Consider the following 20,041-nt stretch of genomic DNA (forward strand, 5'->3'; position numbering starts at 1 on the left):
ACTTTTGGGTTATTCTGTTTTGACTTTTTTTAACCTGTGAGCAGAAAATATCAACTTGAGTGGGAAAAACTACACCAGGTTTTTTTTAAATAATTGTAATCTGGACCTCACAGATTCTAAAACAGGAAAAGACAGCAGCGCTTTTAAAACACAATGATTTACTTTATTTGTAAATATTATTTGTCTAGAAGTCTTCAGTCGTCATATTTCAACCGTTATTTGGTATTTAAAAGGTGTCACCAGTCGACTAATCGAAAAATGTATTGTCAATTACTAACAATTATATAAATGTTCCCAATAATTGTGGTCTTATTGCAGAAGGCAAGAATCATGATGATGTTTGCAGTGGTAATTTTTTCTTCAGTTTCATATTATTAAAAAATAACATTGTTTTTTAACCAGAATCACAGAATAATCATGTCTCTCAAAACCAATATTATATCATTGTTATTTTATCATTCTTTTTTTTTAGTAGTCGACTTGTCAAATGATTATCTCTCGTGTAAATTGAGACTAAATATAATTTGACCCCAAAAGGATTGAACTGTAGTTACACTTTACAAACAGAAATTGTTCAAACTTTTTGACATTTTGATTTAATAATGCCCATGTCTTTTTTTTTTAAATAAAAGGTTGAGGTTAATCCACTCACTAGATCCATTACCCTGTTATAAAATATTTACCAAATTACACCACAAAAGCGAGTGAAGAACATGTTTCAGATTCAAATGTTGGCCCCGCCCACTTTACTCCAATATTAAACCATGACAGAGAAACAATCGTCCGAATTGAGAGAAAAAAAGCACACTAGTGCTTGCACAACTCGGGTCAATTTATGTACGTATTTTTTTTATTTTTGATTAACAGCAGAAAAATAACAGATAAAATCTTAATGTTACCAATAAGTTGGACTTTTTGATTGTCAGTAACAAATAATAGGCAATGAAAATGATAAGGCGGATCAGGTCAGCAGCAAATAATTGTATCTTCTTTTCAGTTTGTACTTTTTGATCATGTCTAATGTCTTGTTTGTTATACAGTATTTTCTAGGGACTTAAGATATCTGTTTATTTCGAATATGAATAGCTTGAATTGGAGTTTATTGTCATGTCTTTTCCAAATAAGATTCAACTCTGATCAAAAGCTACAGCCGACTTTCACACCTATAGTGTAGAGGCAAAAACAAAATCAAAATCAGTCAAATGTATCTTTTATATTTGAACTCTTTAAAACTTAGACGTTTCTACATTGGGGAGTTTAATGTCAAATGTTATAAGAGCAACAGATTTGTTAAAATGTTTTATTTAATACTGATGTAACGTTAGCTGGTTAAAGTTACATAAAGTAATAAGATGTTTTCCAAAACACATACGATTTAGCTTCTGAGGAGGCTAACAACAACAACAACAACAACACATCTTATTGGGTTATACCTTGTCTCTGTTAAAGAGCTGACTCAGTGATTTTATTAGTGGTGACATCAAAATCCCAACATTCAGAAATAAAAGCACATGAATGCAAACACGTTGTGACTTCTCCTCTTGCAATCCTTAGACCCTCATGAATGCAGCAACAGTCACGGGCAGTTTTTCTCCACATGTTCTAATCAAACAACGTCTCTGATTGGATACAAATGCTCTGTCACTAGCTCTTCCTTCTCATCCAAGTATAGGCAATATCATTCAGCCTTTTACACACTGTGTGAAGTAAACTGTAATTTCAGAACTAAAAGCAATAAAAGTTCGGTTCAGACCATTCAACGACACAGATTCTACATGCTCACTTAAAGGTGCACTCTGTAACCATGCGATACTATGTGCTATTGGTCTCTAAACACGATGACGTCAGGATCATGCATCGCTCGTGGCCAAATGTCAGTGTCTCTATGCTCCGCACCGTACAAATACAGCGCTGTTCCCTGTGCGTCTGTCAGTGAATTACAACAGAACGTGCACTGTTCACTTCCATTGACATTTCCATTCATCTCCATTATTAAAGTCCTGTCCCGGCTGAAGCAGATAATATGACGTGACACTGGCGGTGGGAGAAGGCTCTTTCAAGGTGGAAAAAAACTGAAGCCCCACGTTTCCCTGCTGTCTGTTTGAATTACACCCGGCACACGCTGCTTGTCCGGGATGAGAAGAATGATCAACACAAAGAGGTATTTCAGAAAAGTGTAAACGTGTCTTTAGGTGTGGGCTCTTGCAGAAGGGGGAGACAGGGCTTTGAGAGGACCCTTGGAGCTAAAGCTATAAGGATTCAGTGTGTGTGATCCGATCCATGTGCAGATGTAATGTCTCCACAAAAGTACACATCAAGTAATGGAATTATCATGAGATTACAACATACAAGCTAATTCTGAAATCACAAGATATATTGTATCGAGTGTAATAACGTAATAATCCCATACCTTTTGTTTTTGAACAAATAAATACATAATAACTTATATCACCCCAAAAAAGTCTTATATTTTGAATTGAAATGTGTTTCTTATACTGCCTTTTGACATTCATTTTTACTTGAATGGCAGTAATACACTTAACATAACAATCCAATATAATATATATGATTTAATGTGACTTATGATGAATATGTATTAAAACATTGTACATGTATTCTTTTAAAGAAAGAATAGTGGCAGCCAGCTGTAACTAATGGGGCTCCTAATAATAGATACAATTGATATATTGTCAAATAATGTAACAATACAAAATAATTCATAATTTGATGATTGTAGTAAAACAAGGGTAATGTAATTGTATTAGTACTATTTCTATCGTCCCTATAAGTGTGAATGGTAATGAGTAGTAAATGTGCACCTGTTTTGTCACCAAGAGGAAACACTCAGGCTGGAGGTGAAAGGTCAGTGTTCTGGAGATAAAACTGTTCTGACAGTTGAAAAACAACACATAACCACTGTATATCTCAGTTTAGTCTCTGAAAGTAACGTAAAGGAATCAAAAAGGAGATTGCAAAGAAGATGACATAATACATCATTCTTGACATGACCTGGGGTGTATCACTAAATCTGGTTTAGCTTATATAATAATGTTTAAATTTACCATCTTCATCCAGCAGGCCACAGTGCAATATTCTCCTCCAAAACAAACATAGTTATTAACTATTGATCCAACTGCCAGTCAAGTTGAAGCCCATGGGAAAATGATTGCTGGAAAAAGTTACCGGAATGCATTTCTATCCCCCGTAAACTGCTAAAAATAAAGGCCAAAAATTTCACACCCACACTAGATGTCAAAAAGCTGTCACTGTTATCCTTATGCACCGATCGGCCAGTCATCCATTATTGTTTTGATATTAATCAGCCTTTCCATGAATTACCCTCCTTGTTTTTCTTCACTTGACATCGCTCCTAACCGTGCGCTGATATTACATCTCTCTTTACTTTGGACCTGTGTTTAGCATCAACAGCTGGCCACTTTGCTATATCCAGATCAGCAAGTGTAGACTCTGCTTACTCTTACATATGACAGGGTTTAATTATGGACATAGAAAGCAATAAGTTAAAGTTCTGTTGAAAACAAGATTCTCTAATGTACTGAGTGCTGGATTTATTTTGGCCATAAGGTGGAGACAATCCCTTTCAAAGAACCAAGTGTGTTCTCGACTGATGAGTTCTCCAAAACTGGTTCAATCGTTTGATTCAACATGACTTACTGTATGTAATGCAAATGCATTTAGTTAGCATTGATAACATTAACATATAGCACATTTTATGTGAATCAAATCTCTGAGGATGGACATCTGAATCTTGTATCTCTCTCTAAACTAAGAAGATTTTTGTGGAATTCAGCAGCATGAACATGGGGCAATAGACATCAGTGCTTCCCCGCTGTAGTCATGTGGACTATAGCTTCATAAATCTCTGCCAAACTGTTCTTTGAGCCCAAAGTTCACAGTCAATGACCAACTTACTGTAAACAAACCCTCCCAGTTTAGGCTGCTACAACTTCAAGAATTAAAACGTCATCCCAGACCAAAGTTATGAAATCATAGTATTATGTTATGTGGGGTATATCATTGTGATTCTTTGATGATCTTTGGCTACCAACAAGGTTAAGTCAACATCCCATGCAAGAATTAATATAAAATGAATATAATATGAATAATAAAAAATAAATATTTCAGAGATTCACAAATGTTTAAATAAACTAGCTATAGCACTCACCCAAAATACATTGTAGTTTTTGTGCAACGACAATTGCAGTATATCATTCTGTTTATGTTTGTCTCCACCACATATAAGCAAGCCACCTAAACTTTACATCAAAATATTGGTCAAATCTTTGCACTGCAAATATGAGATGTGCATCGGAGTGACCAGTCCATAAATAGGAGTATCTTTAATGATGCAGTGAAAATTCAAATTAAGATTATATAAAAGGAAAGTGACTGAAGAGTGCACACTGAATTATTCTAAGGGCAATCAGCCAGAGCACCATGGCCTTCTAAGATAAAATCCCTCTCAAACTTCAAACACAGCCAGTGATGGTGATTGAGGCTAGATGCCGTCACGTGACTTACTGCAGGATCCTGCATCATATCTGCAGATGAAGATTTTCACTTAGCATTCTTCATGGTTGTTGGAATGGACAGCACACTGGTGTATTGCTATAGTTTATCATTATACAATGTTGCAACAAGCCGACTTAAGCTTGTTTTTTTGTTTTGTTTTATAATATAGCCTATATTATGGTGATGGCTGCACTAACATGTACCCGTATTTCTTTTCTTATTGCTATATTCTATATTTCTGGACCTAGAGTCTGAAATATATACATCCATGCACTTTATTTATAGAGCACTTTTCATACACTTGATCTAAGAAGACAATATAAATAACAATAAAATACATAAACATTAAACAAAAATAAAATAAAAAGTTATTAATAAAAACTACTAAAAATTAATCAAATACAGAGGACCACGCAACCCATGCGGTGTTAAAAGCCAGGGGGGGTAAAACAGTAAAACACTTCACTGTGAATGATTTAATAATTAACATTAAGTAAGCCCAGTCAGTAAACAACAGTAAATTATGTGTGGCGCTGCAACATGGCACTCTTGTTTCACACACACACACACACACACACACACACATACATACATGTGTATATATATATATATATATAATATATATATATATACATGTATATATGAGATAAGATATGAGATAAGATATTCCTTATTGTCCCACATGGGGAAATTTCATTGATGCAACGCCGGTAGATACAGAGGTAGATACAGAAGAAAAGAACAGATCACCTATAAACAAAAACTCCCATAGACAAAACCTCTCATTTCCCAACAAGGGATGGAGGGGAAAAATAATAAAGATAAAAATAAATAAATAATTAAATAAATAAAATAAATATATGGGGGCTTGACAAGATCACTTAAGTGTTGCCCTACCTAGCATAAACAACAATATTTAATTTTGTATTTATTATATTTATCCACTTTTAAATGCTCAAAACTAACCACAAGATGGCGCAAAAAAGGAGAAGCGGAACCAAAGTGCTGCTCTTGACACGTTGCTGGCGGAGCGTTATTTACGAAGGACCAATATGGCGGATCTCAAACCAAAACAACTGTCGTAAGAAATCAGAAATCCACCAAAAAATCCCTTTAGTTTAAACCTTTCCGACATAATTTACGTTTGACTCGGTTATCTAGTACTATCTACTTAATTTGCCTTTCAGCCGATGCATATAGGTCTTATATTTTTGTAGGCCAGATGAAAATTAAAATGTGGGGTGAAATTCTAGAGCCCCCTGTTAAAGCGAAGGAGAAAAAGGAAAAACCGCGTTCAGTTTCACATGAAAGCGATGAAGAACAACAAGATCTTAAACCTACAGATGTGTTTACTGTGTCACCTCCGAGAAGCTCCAGCAGTGCAAACACTGGACATCAGCTGCATCATGAGGTACTAATATGTCTTCCATTATGCTACATTCTGTACATTTCAGTGAACATTATTTAACTAACGCTACGTTTTGTGAATCAGAATCTGTGCGTCAAAGCCATGTTGGAGGTTATAGCTCAAAGCGGACATCATGTGAAGAGCCAGCAGATAGGAGAGGCCGAGCTGACCCTGGATCAGCGCAGAGTAGAGCTGCTGCAACAGTACAAGAATCGACCACTCGTGTTTCTGGAGAAGTATCATGTATGTATGCACCAGGTGGAGTTTAAAGATACTGTGTTTTATTTTTAAAGTAGAAAATCAGTAAATGTTTGCTGGTCTGTGCTCACGACCTTTTTCAGTAGTCTGATAACACTACTCTGTTTGGATTTATAGAGTTGTTTGAAACCGGAGCATCTAGCAGCTTTTGCCCATGTCAGCTCTGATCCAAGAACACTGCACTACAGTAAAGTCATTGAGAGGCGAGACGCAGGATTCACCAATAAAACAAGGGTCAAAAACCACCGCTATGCTGCCCTCCGATCCTTGCAGAAAAGTGAGCAGTCTATGATATAAATGCTTGTCAATGATTTATTCCCATTATTTATCTCTAAAATGTCTTATTTTCAGAAGGTGGCTATTTTAGTGACGAGCAGATGAGGATAAGGGAACCACTGCTTTATGAACAGTACATTGGCCAATACCTGACTGATGAGGAGGTAACGCATTTACCAGTGAACATGATTTTATTCACTCTTTCCATTTGGTCAATACGTGATAGACGTGGAGTTTTTTGCACCGTATGTTTATAATTTACTTTTTCAAAGGTCTGTTCTTTTTGGGTCATTACTTTTTGGTTTTCTTTTTGTCCAGCCTTTTGCAAGTAATCTACCCACCTCTGACTAGTTCACAGCAAATATACATACTATAAGGAGTACATTTTCTTGCAGGTGCTGGAGCGCTCCCAAGAGGCCATGCAGGAAGGTGCATCAGAAGGATCAGGAGGGCTCGCTCACCTCCTCCTTAACTCTTATCAAGAGCGACTTATTCAGAAGCAGCTGCAGGAAGAACAGGAGAGAGAGGATGGAGCACAAGAGGAGGATGAGGATGAAGAAGAGAACGGTGAGATGGCATGCATGTTTCTAATTTCAGATGAAAGTTGCCTGTATTCTCATGTACAGTATCTACTGATTTCTACTTCAGATATTCATGGTCAGGAAAAGGAGTGGGAGCCCACCACACTGGAGAAAGCACAGCTTCGAGAGGAGTTTGTCAGTCAAATGCACCAACGCTTCCTAGATGGCAAAGACGAAGACTTTGATTACAGGTTACTTTTTCTACTCTATTTTTTTAAGTGCTGTTGGGGATATATGAAGTTAATTTCTAGCTGCTTTAACTTTTCAACTGAAATTAGATAAATTTTCTGTCCTTTACAGTGAGGTGGATGAAAACCCAGACTATGACAATTTGGATATCGTCAGTAGAGATGCTGAGGAAAAGTATTTTGATGAAGATGATGATAATGATGAGGATGAAGATGATGAAAACATGATTGAATAAAGCTGCATAACACGAGAAATGTTTAGCATTCTTATTCTGAATGTGTTTTCCAAAGATGCGACTTGGTTTAGATTAAGGATCAGATTAATGAAGGTTTAAGTATACTGTATAATCTCTTGTGAGGGAAATTCCTTCTCTGCATTTGACCCATCCTTCAATGCCACTGGGGCGACCTGTCAGAAGCAGTGAGCAGCTGCCGTCCCATCTGCAGATCTTTGTGCTTGGCACGGTCAGGACTGTTTTGGGTACCGTAATTGTTGACTATTTAACAAACTTAATTATTCAATTATTTAAGTATACTGGCATTCAATTAGGCCATATGCCAGACTCTGTAGAGTGAATCACCGCAGAAACAAGGTGGGTAGAACATTTCTCCACTATAAAAAACGTTATGAACTCATAAATCTAACCTCGAGTTTCCACATGGAAAATTCCTGCTGTTTTCGCAGGTGGAACTATTTTTTGTCTGAAGCAAGTCTGAACCAATCAGAACAGCGCTTCTTGGATATAAAGTCAGTGAGCCGGTCTGTTTATCAACACACATGAATCCTCGAAAGCAGTCCCGTGGATCTTCAGAAAAACCTGCCTGTTGTATGCACATTTTAGAAAATTGCACCGAACAGACATGCGTTATGACGAAGGTCAGATGGGACACGTTTGGGTGATTGCGAAAGAGATCGCTCGACGGGAGAGAAGCACGCGCTGTACAACCCTGTGTGTACAACCCCAACCCCATGTGTACAACCCCGTGTGTACAACCCCAACCCCATGTGTACAACCCCAACCCCATGTGTACAACCCCGTGTGTACAACCCCAACCCCATGTGTACAACCCCAACCCCATGTGTACAACCCCATGTGTACAACCCCAACCCCATGTGTACAACTCCATGTGTAGGGTTAGGGTTATGTGTGTCCCTGGCCACCTACATCTGAAAGTTTCAGTTTAACATGCCCATCGTGTTGTGCCAAATGAACTCTTCAATCTTCTTGCTTGGATTGTTGGTGCATCTGAATATGCCACTATGGACCGTCTACAGGGAATGCCTTCAGTGTCAACTGAAGCTTCCCTCAATTTGTCTCTAAAATGAATGTTGACCTCGTGTAATCGTATCAAGTGCCATGTGCAATGTCATTTTTCATTATTCAAAGTTTTATCTTTAATTCATTATTAGTTTTTCATTTGTGTTGTTGGTATTAATGGATTTGTGAAGTTATTCAGGTTTGATGAAAATTGTCAATCTAAAATCATTCTAAATGGCAAATGTTTCACTTTTTACACTTACTGGTGTAAGCTTAATATTAATCCGATCAGTCTGAGGTTTTATATATCCACAAACAAAATTGTATCTGGAGTTCTAATGCCAGCAAAAATGCCACAAGCGTCAATTTTTGCTAATTTTCGCTATTTATTGAACTTCAACGGGCTATTTCTCAAACAGCAGGGATTTGGTTTGTGGAACTTTTTTCATGTTACCTCAAGTGTATATACCTTAAAGAAAGTATCCCCCATAATGTTGCTACGGAATCGACTTTCTAGCCACTTTTCTGTCTTCGGCAAATGGCCTAATTATAAAATGATAGTATTGATTTCACAAAGAAAAAACATTTAATGATTACAAGTTACTTGCTACATAACAGGATTTGATACAAACATTGGTTTCATAAAAAAATAATGGAAAAATAGTAACAAGCTAAAACTGATTCATATAAAATTATTTCCGAGTAGAAGGATATTAACGCTTAAATGTGTTCTTTCACATTTAGTTTGAAAGTATTTACTTTCCACAACTCTTTAAGAATAAAGAAAGTAAAAGGTATTCTAAAATACAAAACACATATGGTCTGGCTCGTGTGCATCCCTCACTGCTTTAACTTCTGCAGCTGCAGAGCGTAATACTCCTCTTGTAACTTCAAGATTTTTATCTGCCATTTTATCTTTTCCCTTTTTAGTTCATCAAGATCCATGAAATCCACGTCAGCAGCACTTTGATGTGCTGTGGTTGCTGCAGGGTAACATATTACACTAGGGTTGTCTTCTTGTGGAAGCCTATTAGAACAATAATCTTAGGTTAATCAATGGTTTTATATGTTTTTCTTCCATTTTAGTAATTCTACATTTCATACCTTTCAATGAGTGGTGCAGAATCTTGGATAATCTCATCAAGTGGGAAAGCTTCTTCCTCCAACTCCAGATGTATCTGAAAACTTTGAGCAACTACTTCTACATCTACCTTAAGATCTACTATTTCATCCAGTGACGTGCCGGCCCCTTGGTCCTTGGTGACGATAGTATCTTCCACATGCATGCATTCCACATCCTCATTTTCTTTATTACTGCTGTTTAATAAGGCTTCTTCTTGGGGCTCACTGGTTTCTTCCCTCTGCTCTTCTTGGGGCTCACTGGTTTCTTCCCTCTGCTCTTCTTGGGGCTCACTGGTTTCTTCCCTCTGCTCTTCTTGGGGCTCACTGGTTTCTTCCCTCTGCTCTTCTTGGGGCTCACTGGTTTCTTCCCTCTGCTCTTCCGCTGGCATGCACCCACTGCCTGAATGAAGACGGCAAAAGCAATACCCATTATCAAAGGTCTAGTAATCTGTAACTTCATGCAGTACTGTAAGTATAGGTCATTGTCATTAATACTTGATCATTTACTGTTCGTACTGAATGCTATAATAAGTTCACTACATAGTTTAAGGGATGTTTCTAAAGTCTGCACTTGGATATTTTCACTAATATTGCATAAATGGTTGTCAGTTGTATTTACCAGTTGTATGTAGTACTTGGTCAAGCTGTAGTTGTTTTTTGGTTCCATTCTAATATTACTACTAATACGCTTTGATAAATCACTAAACCGTCACTTTTATCTGCGTTTGTCTAATTGTTCTTTTCAGTCTGTAGACAAGAAGTCAAGAAGCAACTTACCATTTTGCGGGAGCACTACATTGTTTAACAGTAGATGAAAATCCCCCCGTAGTTGCTGTACACATTAATAAACATGTATTAAAAATGTTCACTGTTAGAAAATGTTGTTAATGTGTATTTTATATATGAAATAAAGCATAAACGGGCTCACTTCAAGTCTGTGAAGAATTAATTTAGGTTTCCTCTGTGACACGATCCTCTCAATGTCAATGGCGAAGTTATTTGTCTCTATGGAAGTCAAATCAGGATGGAATCAAACAAACGCTGTTAAACACAACAGGCATAAACAAAATACAGCCTTACGTTTTCCATTTTGGACATCTGTCTGTTCTTCACTGGTCTCTGGCTGTTCATCTGGGCCCTCTTCTTCCTCGTGGTTACTTTTGTCATCAGACTCTACCAAAATCCATAAGAACATGTGTTATATAGTATACAAACAAAACTGGTGATGAAAATGGATCTAATCAACCTTCAGTATGACTCTTTTTAGGGTTTGATGGCTGAAAAGGAAATAAAAACATTCCCAATGCATTACCGGTATTGTCATTTACACTGGAAGAGTCTCACCTCTGAGGCTGCAAACGTTCGTCTTTTATTTGGTGATGATTTTAGGTAACCCTGCTGTTAGAATACCACTTGATTATTCAATTATGTAATCATATTATTGTACTTAATTATGGATTATAATAATTGCAGATAAACTCTCACGTCAATCCAAAAATGCAATGGCTTGTTGTTGTAAATAATTGATTTTTTCCATTTTTTATGTGTTCCTTTGCCTCCGAACTCCTCAAATCCACTGGGGGAAAACCAGCGCCCATCAGACTCAATACAGTCCTCCTGGCCTGTGAGACGGCATGTGACACGTCATGCACACCAAATGAACATTTTCAGACATGCACAGAAATGCATTCTTACCCCTTTCTAGTTTTTCTACATGCAAGAGGCCTTCTTTGGTTCCACAGGTCACATACAAGTAAGCGCACCCTATATTCCAAAGTAATATTTGCCACACAGATCCAATGACAACTTTAAATGAGCTCTATTCTTAGATTCTTACTGGGTGGCGATTCTTCAGAGTTCTCCTTCTCTTCCACATTGTCACTGTTTGAGCCCGGGTCTTCGCTCCTTTCCATGGAGGCCTGGTCCGTCCTGCGTCTTTTCCGAGGACTAGCCCATGATTTGTGCACCTCTACGCTCACTCTTCTCACAGTTGGTGGCCCTCTTTTTCTGGTACGCATTACTTCCACTGGTAAGAAAGCAAGACGTGTTATACAGCTTTAGTTAAAACTAGCATTGTCAAAACAAATCACTCTACAGATGCTAATTGACACAAACACTTTCAAAACTAGATTCTCAGTTGAGCAGGTATTGATACTGAATTGGACCACAACGTATTAAAGAAACTACTTATTTATAACACTATTCATATTTAGTGTTGTGAAATAGCTTCTGTTTACAAAATGTGTGTTGTTGTTTTGTATCTTTATTTGACGTTCAAACTATCAAATTGCGCAAAATGTTCTTTACTGTAAATATTGGCAGGACTTTTAGGAGTGACTGGACACTGGACTAGTAGTTTTTGTGCTATCATTTTAGAATTTTTGCCAATCTCCTGCTTTTAATCAATGAATCGATGCACAGGTCATGTACAACAGTGTCTATGGCAGGGTGCTCCTCTGTGTTTTTAAAGCCCAAACCCCAAACTTTCTCGGACGACCCCAGCTTCATAAAGGAAATAAACTACTCAATGTTAGCAGTTACCAACGAAGTCATTGTACCTTCTGCTGGCAAACACATGGGTTTAAGATATTTGTACTATTGCATATATAGTCGTTAATGGACCTGAATCAGAAAAGAAAAAGAACAATGCATTGGCCGAGGACTTTACACTCTGGAAAAAACTTTATTGAGGAATTAATATTAGCCATTTACTGACATTTAAGAGAGTTTAAGGCAAGTATGTGTGATATGGGAACACGAGGCTCACACGCAGTGGATTTAATGATGACAAGGCTAACAATGCACAGCTAGAACTCCGTGTCCACCGATGAGACAGGACGCACGGGTTAGCATTAGCATTAGCATTAGCATTAGCTTTCTCCCCCGCTGAAACTGAATCCACACAGAATAAACAATGGCCACGCTAACGACACCTGCGTAACTCTCCGAGCTAGTGACAGAAAAGAACACGTCTTCTTTTACACGTTTGACTAGCTCGGTTTGTTAGCATTAGCTTGTATTTTTCATTCTATTGCTGTTAACGTTGCCCATCCCACTCGTTTACCACCAACCTGCCGTTTGATTTATTTAGAAAGGAAAGAGTGAGAGAGAAAAGTACGTCAACAAACGGAAACAGGTCGTGCAATAACAGACATAAGGACACGCTGGGTTATAAATGTGCACAAATAATCCACACTCGCATTTAACAGAAAAGCCGTACTCACCACGTCTTTATCTCTTTGTTAAAAATGTACCCGAATTTTAAGAGTGGTCTTTTTCCTCTGACAGACGGTAACAGCGCCACCTACAGGCCGAGGATGGGATCAACGTCAGGTATAGGCCTATTTTATTCACAATAACAATGAATAATGATAATAATAACAGAGATATCACACATTGTGCACAGGTTGTAATTATACTGCGTTTTCCCGTTATTCATAATGTATGTGTATATTTTATATTATATTTTATATTTTATTTATTTATTATTATCTTTATTATTTTATTTTTATCTTTATTTATTTTCCCCCTCCATCCCTTGTTGGGAAATGGGAGGTTTTGTCTATATAATAGGAGTTTTTGTTTATAAGAGTTTTTGTTCTATTGAGAGTGTTTTTGTTTTTTTGTTTAAACTTCCTATACGTTATCTGTTCTTTTCCTCTGTATCTACCTGTGTTGCAACAATTACATTTTCCCATGTGTGGACAATAAAGGATTATCTTATCTTATATGTATTTTGTTTACTGACTGAATATGGATAACTTGGAACAAAAAATTATAAAAATCTGCCGAGCTCTCATCATTCAAGACTGACAAACACAGGGTTTTGGAGAAACATTTCCCCTTGTTACATGATTGTTGGCCTGTTGACACTTGATCATGAGGATGAGTCAGTTCTGAGGTTTTGATGAGCAGAATGTGTCTCGACAAGACAAGTGCAGTTTAGTGCAGATTGTCTCCAGTCATCGAATATCATGACATTATCAATAACCTTTTCATGACCACAGACAACATCTACTGTGCGCTATTAAAGTTGGTTTCTTCTTTTGAATATGGTGGGTTGGAACAGTAAGCGACGCTGAAAAACTCCGAGCGCACTCATTATCTCACTAACGGGTCAATGTGTCTTTTGTTCCTGAGTTTAGACTTTAGAGTGTGAGTAATGAGCGGGGAGTGTTGCGGTTTTATCACTGCACCTTAATCCTACTTATCCTGTCGCTGTGTTGTGCTCAGAGTGGCTTGTTTTGTATCCTTTGTCATTCTTAACGACTAATTTATCTACGTGGTAATTAACAATAAATTAAACTGCCACAGCTTCAAAACAAGCCGTTATTTAAAAACCATCTGAAGTGTGAGGATCTAAAATGTAAGCATGGCCTGTAAATGTCCACTGTTATAATGTAATGCAATTATATTTTTGTTACAATGGACCCAGGAAGACTTGGATGCATATAAATAAACAAATAAAAGTAGGCGCTATTAAATTTGACCTAATATAGAGAACATTACTTTGATCTTATATTGTGTGAGTATTTTGTTCTAAAAAGTTTTCATTTTTAAATAAAATGTTTAAGAAGCAATATGTACATGTTACTGGAGCGTTACATTTCAATACACTTGACCTGTTTAGATTCCTTAAAATTAGACTCAGGAACTTTGAATATTTAAACATAACAATGTATATTTATTATAAACTATGACAGTAAACCAGCCATATAAAGTGTGGCTACTCACGTCAGTTCATTAAAATTGAACGCTGCCTTTTTTTACGAGACTCAAATCAAAAGTCCACTGACAATTTCTCCGCACACATTTGACACAACAGCACTGTACAAACACAACAGAAAGTGTCCCGTCTCACTTTTTGTCCGCCAGTCTTTGTAACAGAGCTATAACTGTGTCCTGCTTGGATGAGAGCAGCTCCAGCGCAGTGGCCACTCTGCCCAGGGACTCCGCCATCCTCTGCTCCCTCCTCTCCCGCCTCTTCTCCCTCGCCTCCATCCTGCGCCGCGCCACTCGGTCCAAGAAGGCCTGCTCCTCCTGCCTTTTCAGAACCTCCCTGACCAAGGCGCTGGTGGCACTTTGCTCCTCGTTGCCTCTTTGCGCCGTTTCCGTTCCAGACCTGGACGACGACAGACAGGAGTTGGGAGCGGAGATGTTTTTGCCTAACTGTGCGCCGCTAAGGCGGAGCGGGAGGATGCTGGAGGAGAAGGGCGGAGGTTTGCAGGAGATGTAGCGGGCCTTGCACGGGTCCATGTTCGCGCCGGAAGGAGCCACCGCGGGTGACTTATGGGACGAAGAGGAGGGTGCGCTGGTGCTGCTCGAATGGAGGCCGCTCGCAACTATATCACCGTTGAGGAAAATCAAGGGTTTAATGTCCGCAGAGCTAGTAGGGCTGATGGTCACCGTGGTAACAGAGGAAACGGAGGATGCTGAAGCCTTGCTCTCAGCGGCGGGTGTGGTGCCACCCTGGTGGAGGATGGAGGCGGTCTGGGGAAGGTGCGGCTTCATTACGATCTTGGTCATGGGGCCAGGCTGAGGGCAGGAAGGGTTCGAGGGTTTGGTTCGTTTGTTGTTGATGATCTGAGAGCCCACGGTGTCAGACAGAGTGGCGTCCATCAGCTGGAGAGACAAAGCAGGACAGAATGTGCCGTTTCAGCGGAATACATCGGTAGTGATGATTCTTTTAGTAGTGGAGTAGGCAAACGATTATTCCTATTGTACGGTGAGACTTGAAATATGGCGACTGAAGTGTATTATAGATGAAGATTTGAAATGATTTTAAATTATTTTTTGACATTTCGATTTGATAATGCCACGGCCTTTGTTATAAAAGGTCTTTTTGTATGTGGTTTAGAATCTGTCTAGTCGATAATGATTCCGATGATCAAAACGCGATAACATTTTTTACAGTCAAAGTAACAATTAGTCAATGAATCGTTGCCGCCCTGTGACCAGTGTGTTTGAATGTACAATATCAAATAATAGGCTATACTAATAGTTATGTGTGTTCATACAGCTTTGTACTTCACAAAAGGAAAAGTGGGTGTTTCCATATTTGTAATGTCTTTATAAATATAGACAGAGATTGGTCAAAACAAAAAAAGTGTTCTTTGCACTGACATAACTCACATCAAAAAACTCCCATGAGGTCTTAGCGTGGCCCGTCTCCCTGCTGCGGTCTTTAACCCTCTTGTAGGTCACGATCAGGTTGTTCCATTTGCGGCGGATCTTTTCTACAGGAAGTACATGTCCTTTAGAGGCCATCTCCTCCTGGACGCTCTGGAAGAGTTGGGAGCGCTCTCGGGTGTCATAGAGCCCCCAGCGCCGGCTCATTGCCTCAATCAGACACAGAACAGCTTTAGACGAGAAGTCTGAGCCGGAGGGCAGGGGCTTCTCTGAGGGGCCAGGGGACATCCCAGCGACTGCAACACAGAGGAGGGAATCAGCACTACAACAGGTGGGACCTTCAACTAAACACATTCTATATGTTCAACCACAATATTGAGTGCACAGAACAGAATTCAACAGCCCAACAAGATGATTGAATCACTGCTCAATGTGATTTTCAAGATTGGAATAGAAGTGGATGAGTGGAAAACTCATAGAATACAACTCGCACTTTTTGTTGTTGTAATAAATATGAACTTGATCTTAGAAGTGCTTGGAGACCTTGTGTTCCATGAGAAAATATCAGTTTGGTACCTGGTGCAATCTTAAGGTAAGTCTTCCCATCTGCTGCTGAGGTGAAGAAGCGCTCAGTGTTGACGGGGTCTAAACAGAGCACAAGAGTCAGACATGTGTGAGTGATGCAGATGATGCAGAACATAGTGCACTCACACAGCAGCACGGGCGCTGTGCTGGTCGAGGCGCCGTGTTGCTCCTCTGCAGTCTGCACCCCTCCTCCTCCTCCTCCTCCTCCTCCTCCTCCTCCTCCTCCTCCTCCTCCTCCTCCTCCTCCTCCTCCTCCTCCTCCTCCTGCCGCGCTCGCGCTCACGCCGCGGGGCGCAGGCGGACCCTGGCTGCTCACGGCTGCTGCAAATGGCTTCACGTCCTCATCCTCATCGAGGATCAAGTTCGTTGTCGAAGCCATGTCGTCGTTGCTGCTTCCCCGCGCAGTCTCCATGTCCCACAGAGAAACATAAACATGAGCCTCAGCCACTCGGGCAAGCGCCGCTGTCCTTCCCTGCGCAGGTGGAGATTTGGAAGAAAGTTTGCAGATGGCGGATGACAGTCCGTGAATGCTACTTCTGCTTAGAGTATTTCATTTGATCAATATACAGTTCAAACTGTTTCTTCGCGAGTCACGACGCACAATCCAGCTATCTTCAGTGTTTTTCTGAGAAGAGAAATGGCTGTCCTCAGCCTTCGGATGCGCAGAGCGACTGCGCAGCTCTCTGCGCACATATGCTGCTGGCAACTGTGCCGATGACGTCACAGCACACTGCAGTGGACACGCTTAAAGACATGAGGCCAGGGGATGAGGGGACATGGACAATACAGGGTGGACAGGGCTGTAGTTGTAGTAAATAGTGTTATTGCTTAAAGACATGAGGCCAGGGGATGAGGGGACATGGACAATACAGGGTGGACAGGGCTGTAGTTGTAGTAAATAGTGTTATTGCTTAAAGACATGAGGCCAGGGGATGAGGGGACATGGACAATACAGGGTGGACAGGGCTGTAGTTGTAGTAAATAGTGTTATTGCTTAAAGACATGAGGCCAGGGGATGAGGGGACATGGACAATACAGGGTGGACAGGGCTGTAGTTGTAGTAAATAGTGTTATTGCTTAAAGACATGAGGCCAGGGGATGAGGGGACATGGACAATACAGGGTGGACAGGGCTGTAGTTGTAGTAAGTAGTGTTATTGCTTAAAGACATGAGGCCAGGGGATGAGGGGACATGGACAATACAGGGTGGACAGGGCTGTAGTTGTAGTAAGTGTTATAATTATTATTCATTCTCTTCACCAGTCAGGGGCGATTCAGAGTCAGGTGACTTTATTTATCCTCCAGGGGCAATTCATTTGAGCATCAGGCAGCAAAAAATACAACAAAACAGTTTTACAAATCATACAGCCAAAAAACATGTGGAACCCATTCATAAATACATGGGACAATAGAAAAAAAGACAACTTGCAATAGCACACAATCTACAAAGAATTTAACAGCCTATTGAAAAACAGATCGGTTTAATCAGTTCAGTAGGTCATAGTTTTATTTTTACTTTTAATAAAAAGCTTCTCATATACTCAATACATTAAACTGATGTTTATTTACAAGTACAAGATCTATAAGATTAAAATCTCCACATTTTGACAATACATTGTTATTGGACAAACACATTAATTAGTTAAATAATGAAATAGGCACATGATACACCCCACTCCCACATGCACAGTGCATGTAGTGTTTTTTATTTTTAATACATTTGAAAAGAATTTAACCACTGTTCTTTCACATTGTCATTATTGTTTGTCAAATTTTGAGGCAAATAATTCATTTAATCAATGTTGGTATAAGGCTGTAACACAATAAAATGTGGAAAAGTGAATACTGCTTAGACATATTTAAGAGTAGCACTGCAACCTCAGAAAAAAACAACAGTTCATGTTAATACTAGAACTCGGACAAGCTCCAGATCTAAAGCTGTTAGATAGTTTACAGTTAGTATTCTCCATAATGACTTTAGGAATTTAAAAAAAGTTGAAATGAACTTCATGTTGCATTTGATGAAATGATTCGATTAAAACATGGTAAAGCATTATGTGTTTAGGCAGTCACTCCTCTGGCTCCCTCCCTGCCCTCTTCATATGCAAAACGGCCCCGATCACACCTCGGCCCCAAACCCCTCGTCTATCAGCACTTTTCTGGAGATCATCTTCCACCTTCTGAAATCACCGGAGTGCAGAACTGAACCACTGGACCACTGAGTCAACAGGACCACCTTCAGCTCAACATGGCAAAGACTAAAGAACTGGACCTGAGGAGGGCCAAGGCTGCTGTGACCCTGACCTCAATGACACAAGAAGGGCCAGAGTCGCCTCTCCTTTCGGACACAGCTGAGGAACTTTGACATCTGCCAGACAATGCTCAGGATGTTCTATGGTGGACAGTGCCATCATGTACGCTGTGGTGTGCTGGGGTTGCAGTCTGTGCATAAGGGACACTAATAGACTCTTTAAGATCATCAGAAGGCCGGACACACAGCTTCACAATGTGCTGGTCAGCTGTAAGAGCTCGTTCAGCAATTACTGCTGCTCCACAGAGAGACACAGGAAATCATTCCTGCCCGTCAAATCACTGGAAAAACTTTGCTATACTGTAAAATGTGTTGTTGAATTTTCCATCTCGTACATAGTCTTAACAAGGATGCCTCCATTTCTAACTTTGTTTCATGTCTATGTGGTTAGCTGTATCTATGACGGGCGTCATCAGCTGTTACAGAATGTGTCCTTCTCTAACATGATCACTTTCCTCACAGAAGTGGTAATCTATGCACTTCTCAGCTTGTCTCTGAGCTGGCCTTCTGTGGGTGGAAGCACAATATATACACCAGCACAATGTGTTGAGTATTCAAGTCGCAGGGACTCGGACTGATGGTAATTAAACTACTGCCTCTCCTTATATCTCTCTACATCACTTATTTTTCCCTAAAGCTATGTACAGACCGCAGACGCCTACACACGCCCGACGCAGAATTTGAGCGCGTGTACATTTGAAAGGTTTACGCAGTGGACACCCGCTCTCGACGCCCCGGCCACTGTACACAGGCGCGGGTATGGCGCGCTCGAGCTGTCTGCGCACATGCGCAGTAGAGGTGTTGTCGCATGAGCAGTAAAATGGCGGATATCGAGAGTGTTGTTTCACGTTTTTGGTTTTCAAAACCCTCACAGGGAGGCGCTGGGCTTATTTCTGTCTCTGTTCCACCGTGAATACATCGTAAAGCTCCTTTCTCCCACAAACAGCCACAATCAGTCTTTCGTCTGCCATTGTTGACGAGCAAGTAAAAAGTGGCCCTACGTACGTACGTCACTGGAGCATCAGCTCTGATTGGCTGCTGCGGCGGCTGCTACGCTTCAGCTGCAGAGACCTCAACATATCTGAACGCGTCGCTTCGGCCGCCTCATACGGACGCTCAAAGCGTCGAGAGCGTAAAAAAACGCACCAATCGCGCCACAAAAACGAAGAAAACGCGTCGCGGATAACGCACTACGTGCTCGACGCGCGTTTACCGTAGACTTTGAATGTAAACTGGACGCTTCGGCCGCGGCGGTGTGGAAGCCGCTTAACTCTGTGTACACCCGTTTTACAATATTTAGTTCATCAATCTAAATTTTGCTGAATTGTATGTAAATACGTTTTAACACATATTTGATAAGTTTGCGGACGACACCACCCTCATCAGGTTCAT

General features: G+C 40.0%; 3 protein-coding genes across 7 annotated transcripts; 1 reads left to right on the top strand and 2 right to left on the bottom strand.

Moving 5' to 3' along the window:
* Window positions 1–5,626: 5,626 nt before the first annotated feature.
* On the top strand, window positions 5,627–7,499 carry ccdc97 (coiled-coil domain containing 97). 2 transcript variants are annotated; one of them, XM_072442644.1, is made up of 7 exons: window positions 5,627–5,944; window positions 6,026–6,184; window positions 6,317–6,476; window positions 6,554–6,639; window positions 6,871–7,042; window positions 7,124–7,247; window positions 7,357–7,499. In XM_072442644.1, exons 1-7 carry the CDS (start codon window positions 5,756–5,758, stop codon window positions 7,478–7,480), a joined length of 1,014 nt encoding a protein of 337 aa, XP_072298745.1. In that variant the 5' UTR covers window positions 5,627–5,755; the 3' UTR covers window positions 7,481–7,499. The 2 variants fall into 2 exon arrangements, with proteins under 2 accessions (XP_072298745.1, XP_072298744.1); XM_072442643.1 differs by having other exon boundaries at window positions 5,628–5,944; window positions 6,551–6,639.
* A 1,613-nt stretch (window positions 7,500–9,112) lies between these two features.
* LOC140357603 (uncharacterized) lies at window positions 9,113–12,953 on the bottom strand. 4 transcript variants are annotated; one of them, XM_072442119.1, is made up of 12 exons: window positions 12,853–12,953; window positions 11,463–11,651; window positions 11,321–11,389; window positions 11,111–11,247; window positions 10,970–11,023; window positions 10,872–10,902; window positions 10,698–10,798; window positions 10,554–10,628; window positions 10,403–10,457; window positions 9,968–10,025; window positions 9,608–9,835; window positions 9,115–9,530 (listed from the first exon to the last, which is right to left on the bottom strand). In XM_072442119.1, the coding sequence occupies exons 2-12, from the start codon at window positions 11,641–11,643 to the stop codon at window positions 9,344–9,346; spliced, it is 1,176 nt and encodes a 391-aa protein (XP_072298220.1). In that variant the 5' UTR covers window positions 11,644–11,651; window positions 12,853–12,953; the 3' UTR covers window positions 9,115–9,343. The 4 variants fall into 4 exon arrangements, with proteins under 4 accessions (XP_072298218.1, XP_072298219.1, XP_072298217.1 ...); XM_072442117.1 differs by having other exon boundaries at window positions 9,113–9,530; window positions 9,608–10,025; window positions 11,463–11,645; window positions 12,850–12,914; XM_072442118.1 differs by having other exon boundaries at window positions 9,114–9,530; window positions 9,608–10,025; window positions 10,554–10,630; window positions 10,706–10,798.
* A 1,426-nt stretch (window positions 12,954–14,379) lies between these two features.
* On the bottom strand, window positions 14,380–16,751 carry LOC140357807 (uncharacterized). The gene is made up of 3 exons (XM_072442320.1): window positions 16,331–16,751; window positions 15,758–16,050; window positions 14,380–15,247 (listed from the first exon to the last, which is right to left on the bottom strand). The coding sequence occupies exons 1-3, from the start codon at window positions 16,749–16,751 to the stop codon at window positions 14,483–14,485; spliced, it is 1,479 nt and encodes a 492-aa protein (XP_072298421.1). The 3' UTR covers window positions 14,380–14,482.
* Window positions 16,752–20,041: the final 3,290 nt, after the last annotated feature.

Source organism: Eucyclogobius newberryi, unplaced genomic scaffold (assembly GCF_026437365.1).
Source record: "Eucyclogobius newberryi isolate DKJ021-1_F unplaced genomic scaffold, fEucNew1.0.hap1 SCAF_13, whole genome shotgun sequence".
NCBI classification, from domain to species: domain Eukaryota; kingdom Metazoa; phylum Chordata; class Actinopteri; order Gobiiformes; family Gobiidae; genus Eucyclogobius; species Eucyclogobius newberryi.

Coding starts and splice junctions, on each gene's coding strand:
- ccdc97 (XM_072442643.1), top strand. CDS start 5,756: ATGAAAATTAAAATGTGGGGTGAAATTCTAGAGCCCCCTGTTAAAGCG. Junction 5,945..6,025: donor GACATCAGCTGCATCATGAG/GTACTAATATGT, acceptor TTTGTGAATCAG/AATCTGTGCGTCAAAGCCAT. Junction 6,185..6,316: donor TGTTTCTGGAGAAGTATCAT/GTATGTATGCAC, acceptor TTGGATTTATAG/AGTTGTTTGAAACCGGAGCA.
- LOC140357603 (XM_072442117.1), bottom strand. CDS start 11,643: ATGCGTACCAGAAAAAGAGGGCCACCAACTGTGAGAAGAGTGAGCGTA. Junction 11,390..11,462: donor CTCTGAAGAATCGCCACCCA/GTAAGAATCTAA, acceptor TTTGGAATATAG/GGTGCGCTTACTTGTATGTG. Junction 10,903..10,969: donor GAACGTTTGCAGCCTCAGAG/GTGAGACTCTTC, acceptor TTTCCTTTTCAG/CCATCAAACCCTAAAAAGAG.
- LOC140357807 (XM_072442320.1), bottom strand. CDS start 16,751: ATGGAGACTGCGCGGGGAAGCAGCAACGACGACATGGCTTCGACAACG. Junction 16,051..16,330: donor TTACCTTAAGATTGCACCAG/GTACCAAACTGA, acceptor TCTGTGTTGCAG/TCGCTGGGATGTCCCCTGGC. Junction 15,248..15,757: donor CCTCATGGGAGTTTTTTGAT/GTGAGTTATGTC, acceptor TTGTCTCTCCAG/CTGATGGACGCCACTCTGTC.